Raw genomic sequence first — 17,122 nt, 5'->3', positions numbered from 1 at the left:
CGTTTCCAGATCTCGGGAAATGAAGTATGACGAAGGGAGCAATTGAAGAGGTTTGTAAGAAGAGGTGCGATCACGTTTAGGTGATCCCGGAGGTGCAATAGTTGGATATCGTCAGGGCTCTGACCGCGCGATTTAGTAAGACAGGATGAGAGTAGGCGCAGGACTTCGGATTCAGGAACAGGTGAAAACGAAAACTGAGATTTAACCGTAGGTAGAACGTCTTCTAGCAGCTGATCTAACTCCTGAGTTGAGCAAGGAGGATGGGCATTTGTGATGGAAGTATAAAAAATGTTTAGTTGGTCAGCCCCGAAATGATGTAAGGGGGAGGCCCGCGGACCCTTTGATACAATAAGCCCAAGGCGGCCAAGTTCGCGCCAGACGCTCGATACATTGGGGAGATTCGATAAGCGATCATTAAAATATACGTTTTTTGCTCTTTTAATCTCGACTTTGATAGCGCGGCGTAGAGCGCGATATTGAGACATCAAATCAGCTGATTTCAGACGTTTCGCCGAGGTATATAAATAATTTCTAGCGCTTATACGCCGCTTAATTTCTGGCGTAAACCAGCCCGCTGGAGGTCCCCTAAATTCGCGCATGACCAGCGGTGCATGGGTATCTAGCACGTGAACAATAGATGAACATAAGAACTCTGCCTGTCTATTTATATCCGATGAGGAGTCAGAGGGTGGTATAGTGACGATAGAGCAAAGATCGTTTTTCAAGGCTATGGGGTCGCAGTTTCGAAAATTACGGCATTTTCTTAACCGAGTGGGCCGGTTCGGAGCTAAAAGTTTGTACTGAAACTCAAGTAAGTCGTGCCCTGCAATAAAGGGTGCAGATGATTTCACAAATGAATGAATCTTTTGAGATGAGTTGACTATAATAACATCTAGCCAGGAGTCAGAGGAACCTGTATGATGGGTGTTCCCGTAAGGGATAAGATATAAGGAGTGACTAAAAATGAAATCTTGAAGGTACTTGGCCTCAAAATTGGAGGAACTTAAATTGCAATTTAAGTCTCCGGTAATAATTATTTCACTATAGGCATGAAGGAGAGAGAGAGAGAGAAAGAGACAGAGAAATATCTTCCAAGCGCGCTAACGATTGTTTCCCTTTCTCTGTTGCAGGTTCGTTGAGTACTTTTCGCACGCACGAACGAAAAAGAAAGAAAGAAATAAAGAAAAAAAATACATATATATATATATATATATATATATATATATATATATATATATATATATATATATACATGTATTTTATATATATGATAAGAAAAGAAAAGAAATAAGAAAACGGCAGCTCGAAATATGAAAATAAGAAAAGCGAGACCAGGAAAGACGTCAAGCCAGGTATTGTGCTGTACATTATCTGAACAATTTTCAGGCTTCTGCCCTCACCGCGAAAACTCCATGAAGTAAGAGACGATGGCCTCTTTCCCTTGCTCCGCATGGTAACCCTCGAAATCTGAATAGGAGATCAACTGAGACCTTATATCGTTTTCATACATTTTTCCTCCTCAGTTTTTTTTTTTTTTTTTTTTTTTTTTTCGTTTGTTTAGCTCGCCTTTTCATCCTTTTGACAATACAGCCCAACACTGATTGGATCAAAGTTATGGGAACGTTTTCTTTTTTTTTTTTTTTCTACCTCATCTCATTGATCGTCGTTACGAAAATAAAGAGACCTTTTCATTTTCCAATACACCTACGGATGATATGGCTAAACCATGAGAAAAAGGTACTATTTATCTTTCCTATTACACGAACGGGATATAAAGAGAACTGTTATTGTATATTAGACGATAAGTCTTTCTTTTTCTTCTTTCCTTTTTGCTTGGGTAATGTCTAAATGCCAATTTTTGCTGATTTTTTGCCCAAGTCTAAGAGGCTGAAAAATTCCGCGAAAAGACCGGAAGAAACATGACTTTTTAAATGTTTTTCAAACGGAAGGAAGTCACAAAAGCTGTGTGGCACCTCTTAGATTTGAAATAAAATTGAAAAAAATTTTTGTTTCAAGTGTTACATCCCCCTTATTAAAAAAGAAAAAAAGATTAATTTCAAACAGTCTATCATGAATTATATACTGAGTTGAAAATTTGTAAAATTTTTTCCTCGGCTTTGACCAAAACCAACGACTTGACATACCAAAGTACAAGTTTGCGAATAACCAGAATAGAAAAATGACAGAGAGAAAGAAGAAAAAAAAAAATGGAAGGAGAACGTGTGAAATTGACACACGTATAATCAAGGTACGACGAGAGAGTTTTGTGACCGCAGGGTGAAGTAATTGTTCCTGCATTTTGCGAGGCGTTAGGTGGCAGGGGCGGGAGAAAAGTGAGTCAGGTCTAATCTAGGCGTCGCAGAACAGGCGTCGGACAGGAGGGTCTGCAAGCCCCGGAGGCGGAGGGGCCAACAACTTTCTATACGCCATTTTCCCCTCCCCGTTTTTCCATGCACATTATACAAATGCCTCGGACACAAAACGGTCATGGTTTTAACTCCCGGTGGTAACAAGGTACGGAAACAATCATTCCTGCACCGGTTATACCGGCAGACAAAAAGTCTATTAAAAGGAAAATGTACACTTATACCGTACGGTAGGTGCGTCGACGTCGACGACGTCAACGACATCAACCCTCCTTACTTCGTCTCCGACGCAACGCGTTGTTCTCGAAGGCTGTTCATTAAAACGTCATCGCCTTTCTTTCGTCCTGGTACCCCGGCGCCGAATCCTGCCTCCGCTCTCTTACTCCCTTCTGATTCTTCTTCTCCTTCTTCTTATTCTTCATCTTCTTCTTCTTCTTCTTCTTCTTCTTCTTCTTTTTCGAGGGATAAAACGGAGTCGAGAGGAGAGGACAGACGGCAGGAGAACTAACCGGGAAAAGCAGGGCGAGAGCAGTTGCTAGAGGGTCCCTCGGGAGCTCTCCTTAGGGGAAATCCTTAAGTCAATCAGAAGGGATTACTTGCGGCCGGGGAGGAGGAGGAGGTGCGTGTCCGTCTTACGTGCGCCGCCGGTCTAGCCGACGGTTCGATTCCTTATTCCCAACGTCAAAGAAAGACCGGAGCTACTGGTTTCCCCGAGAAGTGGATTATATCCTATTATTGTCCGGGTGCGGAACGTTATTAGCCAGATAAATCCGGCGAAAACGGCCGTTGCGGCTGATTCGCGAATCCAGCGTTGCTGCACATTCCTTTCTTTCTATTTTTATTTTTTTTACTTATATTTCGAACCATCTTCCATCTTTCACTTCAGTCAAGAGGATTCTATAATCCGTCTTTACCGACCGAGTAAAATGTCGCTTATGAAGCCAATGTCGAGTAAAAATGTCTAACAACTCTTTTATTTCGTGCAACAGTAACGAGAGTAAAAATATTCCCATACTATAAGTGGTAATTCAATTATAAAAATATTATTGCGTAAAACGAATATTTAATTTGATTGTTAATGTATCAGAGATTGCATGCAGAATGGCGCAATTTAGCGTTTTTTTTTTTTTTTTTTGTTCGTTTTGTTTTGTTTTGTGTGAGTGAGGCGCAAGCGTGAGGAGTAGATCAGAATAAGCAAAATTTTACTCGGTCGGTAAATAGTGACTATATCATCCTCTTTAAGTCCTGCTGCGTTTCGGCCGCTGGTTGGAAACGCACGAAATTCATCTTGTTTCGACTCCCGTTATCCCGGTTGAATCGAAGGATTTTCCTTTCAATGTTTCATCTGCCTGTGCTGTGATAAAAAGCGCTGAAGCTTCTTTCGCGATTTCAACCCCATGCATTCGTACAGCTTTGATCAAATAAGATTTCATCAATGAGCGTCGCGTCGTCGGTGTAGGAAAGATCAGGCAATGAATGCTGATTCAGATACACGGTGCAGCATGAAGAAGAAAAAAGAACCTCTCACATTGCCATAGAGACTCACATCGAAGAAAGCCACGGGTTGAAAATTAATCATAGATAGATAATTGAACCGCTGACAGTTGCGTTAAAAAAAGTGTCGATGGAGAAAAATAAATATTCATCCAAAGTTACAAATTCAATTTATGAAAGATGAGAACCGCGTATATTCATGTCGATCATAGATCTCCAATTAATAGATATTGATTTTACATATTTGATTCCGACGTCAAAATATCTGTTTTTTTTTCAGTTTTTGTTTACTATGAACTTGACTTGTAACCCTTGTAACCGTTACTTCCTCGGTTACTTCGGTTTTCTTACCAGATTCTACAACTCGTGATATCTCAACCTCGAACCTCTTCCGCGTCATGTTTGTGCCTCTTGTTTCTGAAGGTAAAAAAGAATACTGTGTGATCCACGACACACCGGAGTATAATTTCACGGGATTAAATCCTGCCCTCGTTTGATAACTAACTCGGCGCTTTTGCATAATTCCTTTCAGTGTTGATACGTTGGTCGCAGTGGTCGCATTTTGCGTGAATACTTACGTTATACATACATATGTAAACATATACATACACACGCTAAACCCCGTGGTTAATCTTTTCGCTCGGATTACACCGGTGGCATCTATATATATATATATATATATATATATATATATATATGTGCGTGTGTGAATATGTAGAGTCGAGGTATGGTGGGGGTAATTTTTCCGTCCCCACACAGTAAAGTAGGGTCCTTCCTTCCAACCGTGGGAGTCCCTCAACGTGAACAAGCCCACGACCCTCTCCGACGCCGCTAATGATTTGCCTTAACGCGAAACAAATGTACCGTATTCGATCCTATATTTCTTACGTTGCTTGAAAATTGTATGCATATGATGAAATCTTTTTTTTCCTTGTCTCATTGCCAGAAAATTATCAATATTTCTTGAACACATCACGTGATCTCTTGTTTCACTATGCGTGCAATGGGTATGGGAAAATTTGATGAAGATTTTGTGGCGGGTGTATAATGTATAATATACATATACGGGGAATTCCATGCGAAATTAACCAACGTTTGACCCTGAACATTTTTAATTTTGTTCAACATTTTTTTTTTGCAAATGTCCCGACTGTAAAACAGTACCCTGAATTTTTTCAGATCTTTTACTTGACCGGTTAATTGTTTATAAATATTGAGAGTGATTTTGAAAAGGACCGTTTTTTGAAATTCTCAAAAACAGTATTTTCTTACACAAACATTTCAAGACTAGGCCCACAACGGGCTTATTTTGTTTCTGTTTTTATTTTTGCACCCTTTAATTTTTTTTGATCAACTAAAACATTTTTTAAACGATCTGAAAATTCCCAAAAATTCTCCAAAGTTCGGTTTTTCACTTAGAAAGAACATTTCTAAGCTGGAAATTATCAGACCGTTTAAACCATGTTTTGATCCATACTTGATCAAAGAAATTAAAAATAGTAAAACAAAACTAATCAAAATGGCCCATTATGGGCGTGCTCTTGCAATGCTTGGAAAAAAAAAACAGTTTTTGAGAATTTTAAACCTGATTCTTTTCAAAACCACTCTTAATATTTATAAATAATTAATTATTTGAACGAAAATCTGAAAAAATTCACGGTACTGTTTCCAAATAGGAACAAAGACAAAAAAAGTTTTGAACTAAATCAAAAATGATGAAGGTCAGACGTTGGTTGGGTACACGTGAAATTCCCCATATATATACATATATGGTGTGTATATAGGTATGTGTAATTACTTTGATACTCATCTAATTACGACTCTGTAATTAATTCGATCGCTCTCTATCTCTCTCTCTATGTGTTAACGTGAGAGAAGAAGAAGTAGAAGAAGAAGACGGAGGAGTAAGAGAGAGAGAAGAGAGAGAGAGAGAGACAGAGAGAGAGAGAGAGCTAACGCCCGCTTGGTAAATAAGAATATTTATGCGAAGTGCCGCTAACAACCCTATTAGTGAGAAATTTTCTTCCCTCAAACTCCCCCCGAAACCCCGGCAAGAGTCGCGACCACCAACGCCGAGTGTCGTCACCACCGAGTGACTCGAACCTCTTTTCCCTTTTCGCTTCCGGCTTAATAAATTCGTCGGCTTACCTTTATACACCCGCGCATCAGCAATTCGCGGGAAACCCTTAAAGGTGGAAAGGTAACCGTAATACTGTATAATATATCCCCCATAACGACTTCGTGTCAAAGGGCGCACGTTTCTCAGGCAAACGCGTATGATGTTCACACGTGTCATGTAAGTCTCCGCAGGTGAAATCGTTTTGAAAATAGGAATTTTTCAATTTAATTTATTTTTATTTTGGTCTTTTTCACCTCAAATTAATCACGCTTTGGGCTAATTAGCGCTGAGAATGAATTCTTTGTCCCTCTTGCCCGGTTTTTCAATCACTCCCATGACCAGGCCATGAGCACCCTCTTGAAAGAATCGAAGAGAACAATATGGACCTTCTTGAACCGGATTTAATTGGGTTAATAGAGGTCATTCCGCCCGGTTGAATCCAATGCAGTGATCATTAGCCAACATTGACGAGTCTAGGAGGAGGACGGCGCAATTATATCAGGCGTGAAAATTCAACGCTGATTGAATTTCCCGCTGGGGGTAATTGCAGAACGAGCCGTGTAATTGGTAGAGAAGTGTTCTCGTCTTTCGTTCGTTACAACCAACGTACGGTCGGACTCTGAGACACATCTGGAAATTTGTTATTTTTTATTTTTTTTTTCTTAAAATAACGAAGGTTTTGCCAATACGCGGTAACGGAAGTTATATGAATTCTTGGAAGGTGGTTCACCTAGTGAAACTGCACATTCAATGAGCTGCAGACGATGGCTGAGTTACTTTTTACTTCACCTTAATGTGGTGATTTTAATGTGGAGTTATGTCCCATTCGAAGTTTTTTGAAGCAGTTAAGACTTTACTTGCTGTGCAGGAACGGTTGAAAATTTCTCCGTCTGTTTAAGACAGGCCGCATTATTAGTGAAACATTCCTTAAAAACGTGTACATATGAGAGCCTGAAAGGGGTTAAATGCAGGATAAAGGAAGCAACATGTTGAAGAAACTGATCACTACACGATACAAGTATCTATTAGTTTTTTTTTTTTCGAGCTATATAATAAATTCCGAAGGTTTTCAAAAGTTCACGGTTGACTTTCCCTGTTGAAACATCAAAAACCACACTTTACGCAATTAATTTCGCGGTCAGTGGACACGGGTCGATAAACTAATGATAAAAAATGTGGTTTTTTGTCTTTGAACAGCGAACATGAACCATGAATTTTTCAAAACCTTACGAAATTTGCGTAACACGAGAAAAAAAGTCTTTATTTTCATCCTATAATAATCACCCTTATAAACCATCGAAGAAACACCCCTAATGATTTAATTTCGCAGAACCTTGAGACCTCGACCCTTTGTTCTTGTTTTTATTCTACACCTTCGTGCAGATTTCGTATTTTCGTTTCAGATCTGAAGTACGGTTGGTGGAATCGGTGGAAAGAGGAAGTGTAAAAAAAAAAAACGCGCAAAAAAGTCCGGATTTCTCAAGGTTCGATATTACGCGGCGTTAGTCACAATCATCGTTAGGCGCGGCTCATTAACGTCGGTTATTACGCACTTGGCCTTAGCCGAACATTATACGCTTGCACGCTGACGGTACTCCCGATATTTCCACGCAGTCCTGCCACTCTCATCTCGAACTGTACAGGCTGCTATTAATACCGCAAGATTGCTTTGTCCACGGGTGACGGAAAGCCACGCCATTCTGAATACCCGCGAGCGGATTTTCGCGGCGTACCTACGACGAGAGGCTTCGGTGAAAATTCTCTCATGCATCTTTAAAGTTCCGCCACCTTATATCGAAATGACAAACGACACGCGGCGCCGCAGGAATTGATTGAAAAATCCAAGTGACGTATCGGAGGCACATAACCATAGACTTACACACGTAACACAGATAGACATCGCGCGCATTTCATATCCTTTCCGCATTGTCATCTTCTCCCCTCCCCCCCCCCAGCCCCTTTCCATCGCCAGTCTTCTTGTTACACTGCGTCCGTGTCATCGCGTTTCCCGCACCTTTCCAAATCCCTTGCTCATTCGGCAAAGCATCGAACTGTTTTTCTTACTTGATTGGTCTTTTTTTTTTCACTCTGTTTCTCTCCTTCCGTAAGAGAACATACTTCGCTGAGCAATACCTGCATTCATCTCGGAATCATACTGCGACTCCTTATTCCTGTCGCTTTGATTGCTGCGAAACGTCCTCGTGACATCATAGCTTAGTTTTCGGCGCTATTTTGTCGGCACATATCCTAAGTTTTCAATTTCATCTTTTTGACGCAAATCGTGATTTTACACCATTCAATTACCATTGTTACATAAATTAATGAAACTTGATCTATTTTATACAATCGTTCAACGAACCACAGGCGAGAGAAAAACACGACCAACGATCAGCTGTCAGCCTGATTTCAAGGTTAGTTTGATGTCTTTCCACCAGGCACTGCGTTGCAAAGTGATAATTGCAATGGTCTGGACGTCCTGCAGACGGCGCTACTGATCGTGCGAGTGTTGAAGGAAGGCATGGAACCTATCCAAAAACGCTTTTCGTTCCGCATCTGTTTTGCGCCACCTAGCTATGTAGGTACTGAAAACACGCTCGGTCGACCGTTTCCTTCTCGGAGGATTCGTAAATCTCTTGTCGGTATGTATTAGGTATATATCTATATGTATGTATCTATGTACATGTGTGGGCATGGATGCCCCGCACGTGGTGCCTCGGTAAAAAGTTTGTTGCGGTTGCCAGGGCGCGTCGGGACGACGGGACGACGGGAAACGGACGGACGGATTCCCAGTTGAAACACGCGACCACTAATCTGTCCGTCTCGTTGAATAGTTGCGGCCCGGACGGACGCATACATACCACATATCGTTTTCAACAGTGTGAAGAAGCGAACAAGACTCAAACCGCGCGGATCGTTGCTATTATATACATACGTATAACGGTTTACTCTATTCAAGATACTTTTCTAAATGTATGCGTTAAGAGAACTTGGGGAAAACTGTATCCGCCCTAGCAGAGGCAGGATTTCCGTTAAAATTTATTATACGACAGAGATTTTTACGACACATTCAGAATCGTCCGTGGGTGATGATGATTTTTACACATGTCACACTAATTTTTCGAGCAGTCATAGCTGTACCAAAATTTATAAAAATCATTGTAATGGCTTGTGTTTAAAGGAGGAATGGAGAAATTATGCGGTCAAAAAATCTCGAGCGATGTGTTATTTGCAGCAATGACAGTGAATGAGAATAAAACATCATTACTGCTATGTGATAGACGGATCATGGATCGAAATGACCAAAGTTTGATCACTTCAAACGTCACTTTGTGTTCGTTAGAATTCATTTTTATTAGATAGCAAGAATGTCGTTCCATACTTCTTCACTGTCATTGCAATGGCATGAATAAAATTGATGAAGATCTTTTTAATGGTTATGTTTCTCTTCCTAACTTTTGATTCAGACTGGTCTCATTTATTCTCAGGATTCTAAACTGATCACAACCTACTACCTATAGCACGAGTATTTTATTTTTGCAGACGACAAACAATCTTAAACTCATCCAATTTTGCCGAATGACAGTTTAAAGAGTTCAAGTCCGAAACTCAGACGTTCTCAAAAAACGGTCCCGCTAACCAAATGAAACCCAGCGGCAAAACGATTTACCACCTAACGGCGAAGGGTTCCAGCGATGCAATTAAGCGTAGAAATTTCGTCCAATTGAAAAAAGCCAGTCGTAAGAGGACCGTGGAAGGCAGAAGGGTTTGAATGTAGTTTGGCGAAACAAAAGCAGCGCAGAGTGATATTCGAGCTGTGTGGGTGACGACGGAGAACGAGGATCCATGAATCTGTGGGGGATGAGCGTACTGCTTCTATGTCTTAACCTTCCCTACCGGATGTTAAAACTCGCAAGGCTGCCGCAGCCTACGGGAACGAATTAATTTATCGACCGGTTGGCAGGACTCCAGTAGCGCTCAGCCACTCCTCGCCTTAAAGTCCCATGCAAGTACCAAGCCCCTGATCCTTGACGCTCCGCGTCCTGCGAAAAGGACTCCAACGTCTCGCGAAGGGTTTCGGTTACACACACGTTTCAGCCGAAGGACGACCTCCTTGATCGAGGACATTAACGTTCGCCAAGGATTATTGGGGGCAGAAGACCCTGCGGCCTTGGATTAACTTTACACCCTCCGTCCGGCCCCGAATTATTCCTTAGACTCGCCCCTAATGCCTCTAATCCCCGGTTCTTCTGCTCCTGCTGAACCTCTTGAGGAAAGCACGAAGCTGGTTCTTCGAAGGACTTCCGTGAGAAGACCTCGAAGTGTAATTCTAATTTTGATCCCGAGCTTCTGCTCCTCGTCAAAGCCACCCTGCTCCTGGTGCAGTTGAGGGGTGGGTAAGAAAAGTGAATAGATTCTTCTCTCGAGGATGGCGAAGCAATCAACTGCCTTGCGGATTATACAATACATCTATAGATGTACCGCTTCTAGTCACCTTGGTACCATTACGTACGAACTAAGATTATGGCCACAAATGCTTCAGATAGAGGTGCTTTTAACTTACCACTAACTTCGAAAGAATATAGTGTACCATGTACTGAGAAGTTCTGTAATTTGTTCACGAATTGTGTTGTCGAAGAGATCCATGATTAAATTACCGAATTCTGCTGACGATGAGTCTAATGAAGGTCAGCACAAATGATGGATCTACCCTGTAATCCTACATGTGGTCAATTGATACAGTGTACCAAGTATTGAGAAATTCTGTATTTTGGTTGCGAATCGTGCTGTCGAAGAGATCCAAGTTTAAATTATCGAATACTGTGGACGATGAGTCTTACGAAGGTGAACGCAAATGTTGGATCTACCCTGCAATCCTACATATGGCACGGTACGCGTTTAAGTTTCGGTGCAACAGTGGCGCATTCTTTGCGCGCGTTGAGTAGCCGCGTAAAAACGAACGGCTTCTTTGGAAAAACGAAGAGTGCGATAAATCCTTCACTGTCCAGTGGATGCATGCATGCATGCACAGCACCAGCAGTAGCAGCATGCGGTCTGAGCGACGGGGGGAGAACGGGAAAAACAAACCGGAGTTTTGTTGGTGCGATCGGAGCAACTCGCACGTGTGCATCGCCGACGACTGTGGTGGATGGACAAGGATGCCTGTACGTACAATCGGCCTGCATGTGCAGCATTTAGATATAACCTATGGTCTCAATGTGTTTATTTCCATCGTCCCAGCCGGGACTGCGGGGACCGTATATTATCCAACATAACTGCACGCGGGCCGAAATATATCGTCGTGGAAATTGTCGTCCGCGCGGAAATAGTATAAGAAAAAGGAATGAAGAAAACAGATCGCAAGATGAACTCACTTACTCGCCATTAAATTATCATCCCGTACGGAAAGGGAGCTTGGAGGATTTTACAACCGTGTTAAGGGGGCGCCAGTACATCTCAACCGTGGTGTCAAAAACGTCTCGAAACCGTATATAATGAGATATAATTTCATCGTTTGAGCATACTGCAATGCAGAGGGAAATGAATCAACACACATCGAGGATGTGTTTTTTCACCCTAATTTATGGACTGCTCAGGCATGTAATCCACGCACGTCCTCGTATCGCCGGTTCGTTTCCATTCAAGTAAAACGCGCGATTTAAGAACGTCCTTAATTCCGTATACACATATCGGACTTCACGCGACGACAAGTATTCTTTGTCACGGTTAGTTGTACAGCAATTAGTGCTCCCAGTAGAGAGAACAGAAGCGTCGCTTATTTAATTATTTTCTTTCTTTCTTTTATACTCACCGATGCACGCGTCCTCGCCCGCTCTGATTGCACACCCAGCCAACCGAGACCTGCAACACTGCTGATGTCAATCGGAGTGAAACGAGATGTAGCAAAGGGGAACAAATCGAGCAAAGTGGGCTTGACCGAGAGGCCGCGGCTCGAGGGATGATGGGAAGAGAAGGGAGGCGATTCTTTGTTCAGCCACGCAAAACGCGGATATATGAGAGAGTGGCGACGCGGTCTGCACGGCTCTTTAGAGTCCGCTTCCTGCAACCAACGTTTCTTCGTCCCCCCACCCCTTACTTTGCACCCTCTGCGAATGACCAGCGCGTAACCCCAACGATCCGGGGCACCAACTCTGCTATGGTAATAACGGATTATCAGGATGTACGAGGATACGCGAACTCCGAAATCGCTTTGGTTTAGTTTCGGGGTGAAAAGGACGGTGCTTCGCGCTTATGGCACAAATTGAAAGCCGACTACAAGGCGTTTCATCATCAACACTCGTCTTCTTTATTTCGTCTTATTATATCGGTGAGATTCATTGGTAGACCTTAAATCGATCTCTAGATTTTCTACCTACTTCAACAGCGGCGCTTTAACTGGATGCAGATGAACTGTCTGAAAAAACAGGAGCATCTCAAAGGATTTTGTCCTTTTTCAAAAATGTAGAAAAAATATTGCAGGCACGATGTGTCGAATCAAATGCTCAGGGAACAAACCTGATTACGGTCGGAGAGACAGGGTAAAGTCAGGGATTTTCTAATCCGATTTGAGCAGCCACCCTATTTAACCTTTCGAGTCTGACAACCACTCCGGTTAAAGGAAAAACTTCTGCTAAAACCGCCTGCCAAACACTTCTCTGGGTCCAAGTATGTAGAAAATGACAGTTTCGAAAATGTCGGTGTTCGAATTCTCCTACCTGAATAAATGAACCTCTTGTAAACAATTTCTGGTATAAAAACTGTTTTCCCGGTCCTCGAAAGTTTGTTAAATTTTTATAGAATACTTCTTACATTTGAATCGACTAACGTACACAACAAAATAGCTGTTTCCTTAAAGGAGTAATAACCATAAAATCTAGATCAGTAAAAAAGAAAATCAAGATTCCTTGACCTGACTTTCCTCTAAACATGGATCGTGTATTGTTCACGGTTTGCATTGATGCAAAATGAACAAGCAATGCAGCGTAATAGAAAGGGAGACTGTTGAATCGTCCTGTAGGCCTGGTGGACCCCTCGGGAGGAGTGAGTGAGGCCTAAAGAGTGAGTTAGCAGCAGACCACTTGTCCGGCATAATCCTCCCCTGGCCGTTTCCTCATACCTACTCGAAAACCCTGCAGAAGGACTCGGACCACCGTCGAGGTGTATATATACGTATATCCGTGATATATCCCTGCAGTCTCATATAATCCCCGGAAATGTCCGTCCCAGCGTAAAATAATATGTCGTCTAGCGTCAGCGGGTGCAAAATCGTCCGAAGGTGCAGCGTGTACGAGCCTCGCGGAATAAAGGGTCTGGGGGTGAAGGATATCCTCGGGACTAACCCCGCCGGCGGATCCTCTCAGCGCCCCTGACAATGCTTAACATATTTTAGCGGTATTTCTGAGGGGCGAGCGTGATCCGAACCGAAGCGATATAACATCGATTTCCGGTATTGAATGCATCCTTTTTTTACTCTGCATCCCCGCGGCACGTAGTTACATACATCCGCAGATGCCTGCAGGAAAGAGGAAAACCTCAATTACGGGGTTCCGTCCTGATGGATGGACGACATCCAGAATCCTGACGTGTAAATTGTTTGCGTGATGCGGAGACTGGTTCCCGAGCAAGAAGAAAAAAAAAAAACGAAGATAAAACCGCGGAGGGAAGGAAGAAGAAGAGACGAGGGAAGACCAAAATGGCCCTGGAATTTTATTCACTTTTCTTCAAAGACAGTGTCCGCTACGACACGGGCACGCATTTTTTCGGAGTAAATTTATCGGGCTGCAGATATAGAGGTTGGTACTTTCCACACACACACACACACACACACACACAGTTCTTTTCACGTTTCCGGAGGGATTAATCTTCAGCGTTTCTGACGTCGTAGTCCGCGCACTCAGAGACGAGGTTAATTCCTTACTCGTGGCGAGAAATGAGTTTAGCATGTAGAATCTGCGAAGTTGGAAGATTGGCAATTTGGGGAAAAGGTCCGTCAGAGTGGAGGTCGCGTAATATGAACCTTCGCAAAGTAGGAAGCACCTACCCACCGGTTCCTTTTCTTAGTTCCTTGACAAGGTGAGCTGACATTTTTTAGTTTTCTCTTCTTTTCACTACTCTTTCCGTTCTTTCTTAGTATTTTTTGAACATGGCTCGTAGAACTAAGCCCCCCCCCCCTTCGTTATCCGCCGGCGTTTCAGTTCGAAGTTGTCCCGTTGCCTGCAGTCTGCAGTTTTATTCAAATTTTACAACTTTCATTTAAATGCAGTTTAGGACATCGCAATATAACGCCGCGGAGCTTTGGCTCGGTGCCACGGAACGAAGTAGTTATTGCCGAATCGAGTCACGTTTTGCATATCTCAGGCTGCTCCTCCTCGGTTCTTCGAAATTAAAAAAAGGAGCAAAATGGTATCGGGAGAAGAGAATTGAGGAGAAAAAAGAAGAAAACCGGAAAACGTTCCAGAATCGGAATCCTTGTCTCCGAGGACTGCTTACTTTAATCTCTTTCAATATTAGCTAGTACCTCGTCATCCTCTCTCTCTCTCTCCCTCTCTCTTTCTCTCTCTCCCGTAAATGTCTTTAGGCTAAAACTTAGGGAATATTTGGCCAGCAATACTGTTTAATTGCTAACTGATACCACCTTTGCCTAATTTAATTTAATATGTTGATACTTAATGCATAACTCATACTTATATATATATATATATATGCTTTGTAGGATTAGCTTTTAGCTGACTAGTTTTGGTAAGGTTCCTCTGATTAGCGTATTCTATTTAATAAGCGCAGATTTAATTTAAATATTTTTTATATATTGTTATATGTTTATTTTTTATTTTTATTTTTATTTTATTTTACTTTATTTTATTTTATTTTTATTTCATTTTATTCTATTTTTATTTTATTTTATTTTATTTTATTTATTTTTCTTCTTTCACCGAGAGCTGTACATGGTCAGTGCATTTGTGTTGTCCTTAGGGGACATATTGCTCCGAGACATTTTTCAATAAACGCTTTTCTCTTTCTCTCTCTCTCTCTCTCTATCCGCACAGCAAACTATACGAACGAATAAAATACCCGCCCATACAACTCGCACGTGTCAAGAGCTAGGGAAAATTCTTTTCTACGGCGCGGCGGACGTATTCTTCATGAAGAATAAGGAAAGAAGATAGTAATAAAATTCGATATAAACCTAGACATCGACGAAGTACGGAGATATGCAGCTGAGCCCAGTCTTCGGTCCTCGGATTCCTTATTTTATTTCCACCAGCTCTTTTCCTGGAATCCCCTCGAATATCGTATGCCATGAATGTCTACCACGAGTGGCAGCGGGGGGGTGTGGCAGTGAGTGGTTATCGCTATAACCACGTCATTCGCTCGAAAAGAATCCCCCGGCAAGCCGGGAACCGTGAAAAGGGATGAATCGTTCGATCACGAACCCCGGCTGCCACTTTTCCTCGGGCCTTTCCATCGGGGATTCCTCATTCCCGAACTACAGTATCGTTCGATGACCGTTTCCCGCGATCGCACCTCGGCTCAAACTCTTCTTATTTTACGACCAGCAGGCGCCTTGATTTACGACCATTATTATCGCCCGAATATGCTATGCAGACGTGGAGCAAGCATATACGGGAACGGAGTGCCACCGACGTCCACGTAAAACGATAAAGGAGACGAAAAAGAAATAAAAATAACGAAAAGAACAAGACTAGTGGCACTCTAGTGCGAAAAATTCAACTCAACGTAGCCAAGGAATTGGCGTCAGCGGTGGGATGGCGAACTTTAGCCAGAAATTTTTCCTTCTGATTTTATCCTCGCTGAATTTATATTCCCGCTTTTCCACGAGGATTTATATCGCGCCAAGTTACCACCTAAGCTACCCTGCAACGACGCTTCACTTCAACCGTGTGGCATCGCTGCTTTTTTACCTTTAAAGCTCAGACCACCGGATCCTCGAATGCTCGCGTCGCAATCGGGCGTAACTTACTGATATTGTATATCGAACTTATCCCGCATGTCGAGGACAACAATACGGGTTAGACGCATCCGCGAACCCCCGTCTTCGGAGATTCGCCGGCCTTTTTCGCCGCCGCGATGCCTGTTCAAAATTCAATAGCTTTCATGCTCAGCGAAGTTCGAAGAACTCAGACGCGGGTTTCAAGCGAATTATTTTAATAGCTGGATCCGACGTCTAGCGCTACTGTAGTGGTCTTTTTTATCCAGGATCAAGCAGCCGTAGAATTTGATCTAGCGGACACGGTGCGAACTGGATGATTCAATTATTTCGCTTCGCAGTTTCACACGTCAATTTTTTACGTGGATTTTTATTCATCCTTATTTTCACCATCATTTTATTCATAGAAGATGAAAAAAATAAAAAGAGAATATTCTCGACCGAATCTCCGACGCCTTTTATTCTCTCTCTGAAATATCCGGGATGAGGAGCAGCAGCTTTGGCTTCTGCGGCCACATCCATTTATGGAAGAACTCCTAATCTCCCGAAACCCCGGATGGGAATTCGATTCCGGGCACGCCTTTTTGACTGACGTTTTTTAAAATCGTTTCCAACCATTCGACGTGTCCATGAGGCTTGGAATCTTGGAAAAACTGAAAGCCACCCTCTTGCGCCTTTGGGTGACGTCGAGGTGCGAGAGCTGAGCATTATTGCGTTACACCATCGGTGAGTCTGAGTCAATCGATAACTCGACTTGTGAAAAAATGGGGGTTGAGGGTGAAAAAAAAGTGCCTGCCACTTGTCTCTAGAGAAATTACCAGGACGACAGTAACGTAGCTTCAAAACCGGTCCCTCCGTATAAATTAACAGGCTTCAACCGACGACGCCTACAGGAAGAATCACCGATTTTTTAACCCACCCCGATTGTTTTCTACATTCAAGTTGACGAGCAATGTTACGAATAACGCGAGTCGCAATTAGTGCTTCGGCAAATGATCTTGAAACCCCTTCGCCCATTAGATTGTTACTCATCGAGATGTGCAAAGCGTCAATTCTAGCAGATGAGTTTTGGAAAAACGGGCAGACGCTTAAATTCACACGTCGAAATCGTTCGGACATTATATATATTGTTATTGTATACGTATTGTACATAATTATTGGCTTGTTACCACACCCTGCAGTTTCCTCTCGATGAACACT

At 42.5% G+C, this 17,122-nt stretch overlaps 1 protein-coding gene and 1 long non-coding RNA gene across 5 annotated transcripts in view; both read left to right on the top strand.

Annotated features, from left to right (window-relative positions):
- LOC107217570 (PDZ domain-containing RING finger protein 4) overlaps positions 1–17,122 on the top strand; it is a 140,095-nt gene that overhangs the window by 105,214 nt on the left and 17,759 nt on the right. The window contains exon 1 of one of the 4 annotated variants that reach the window (XM_046739655.1): positions 1,278–1,352. The exons of 2 other annotated variants lie outside the window; for them this stretch is intronic. In XM_046739655.1, the coding sequence (XP_046595611.1) occupies positions 1,311–1,352 (42 nt within the window). In that variant the 5' untranslated portion in view covers positions 1,278–1,310. Of the gene's footprint in view, positions 1–1,277; positions 1,353–13,542; positions 13,770–17,122 lie in introns of those variants that run through there. One more of the 4 variants, XM_046739658.1, reaches the window with a different exon arrangement.
- LOC124294475 lies at positions 7,971–13,319 on the top strand. Its single transcript, XR_006904346.1, has 3 exons — positions 7,971–8,618; positions 8,721–11,141; positions 11,828–13,319. It is a non-coding gene; the product is annotated as an uncharacterized LOC124294475 (long non-coding RNA).

This window comes from Neodiprion lecontei, chromosome 5, assembly GCF_021901455.1.
Source record: "Neodiprion lecontei isolate iyNeoLeco1 chromosome 5, iyNeoLeco1.1, whole genome shotgun sequence".
NCBI lineage: Eukaryota > Metazoa > Arthropoda > Insecta > Hymenoptera > Diprionidae > Neodiprion > Neodiprion lecontei.
This window is presented reverse-complemented; position numbering and strand designations above follow the sequence as displayed.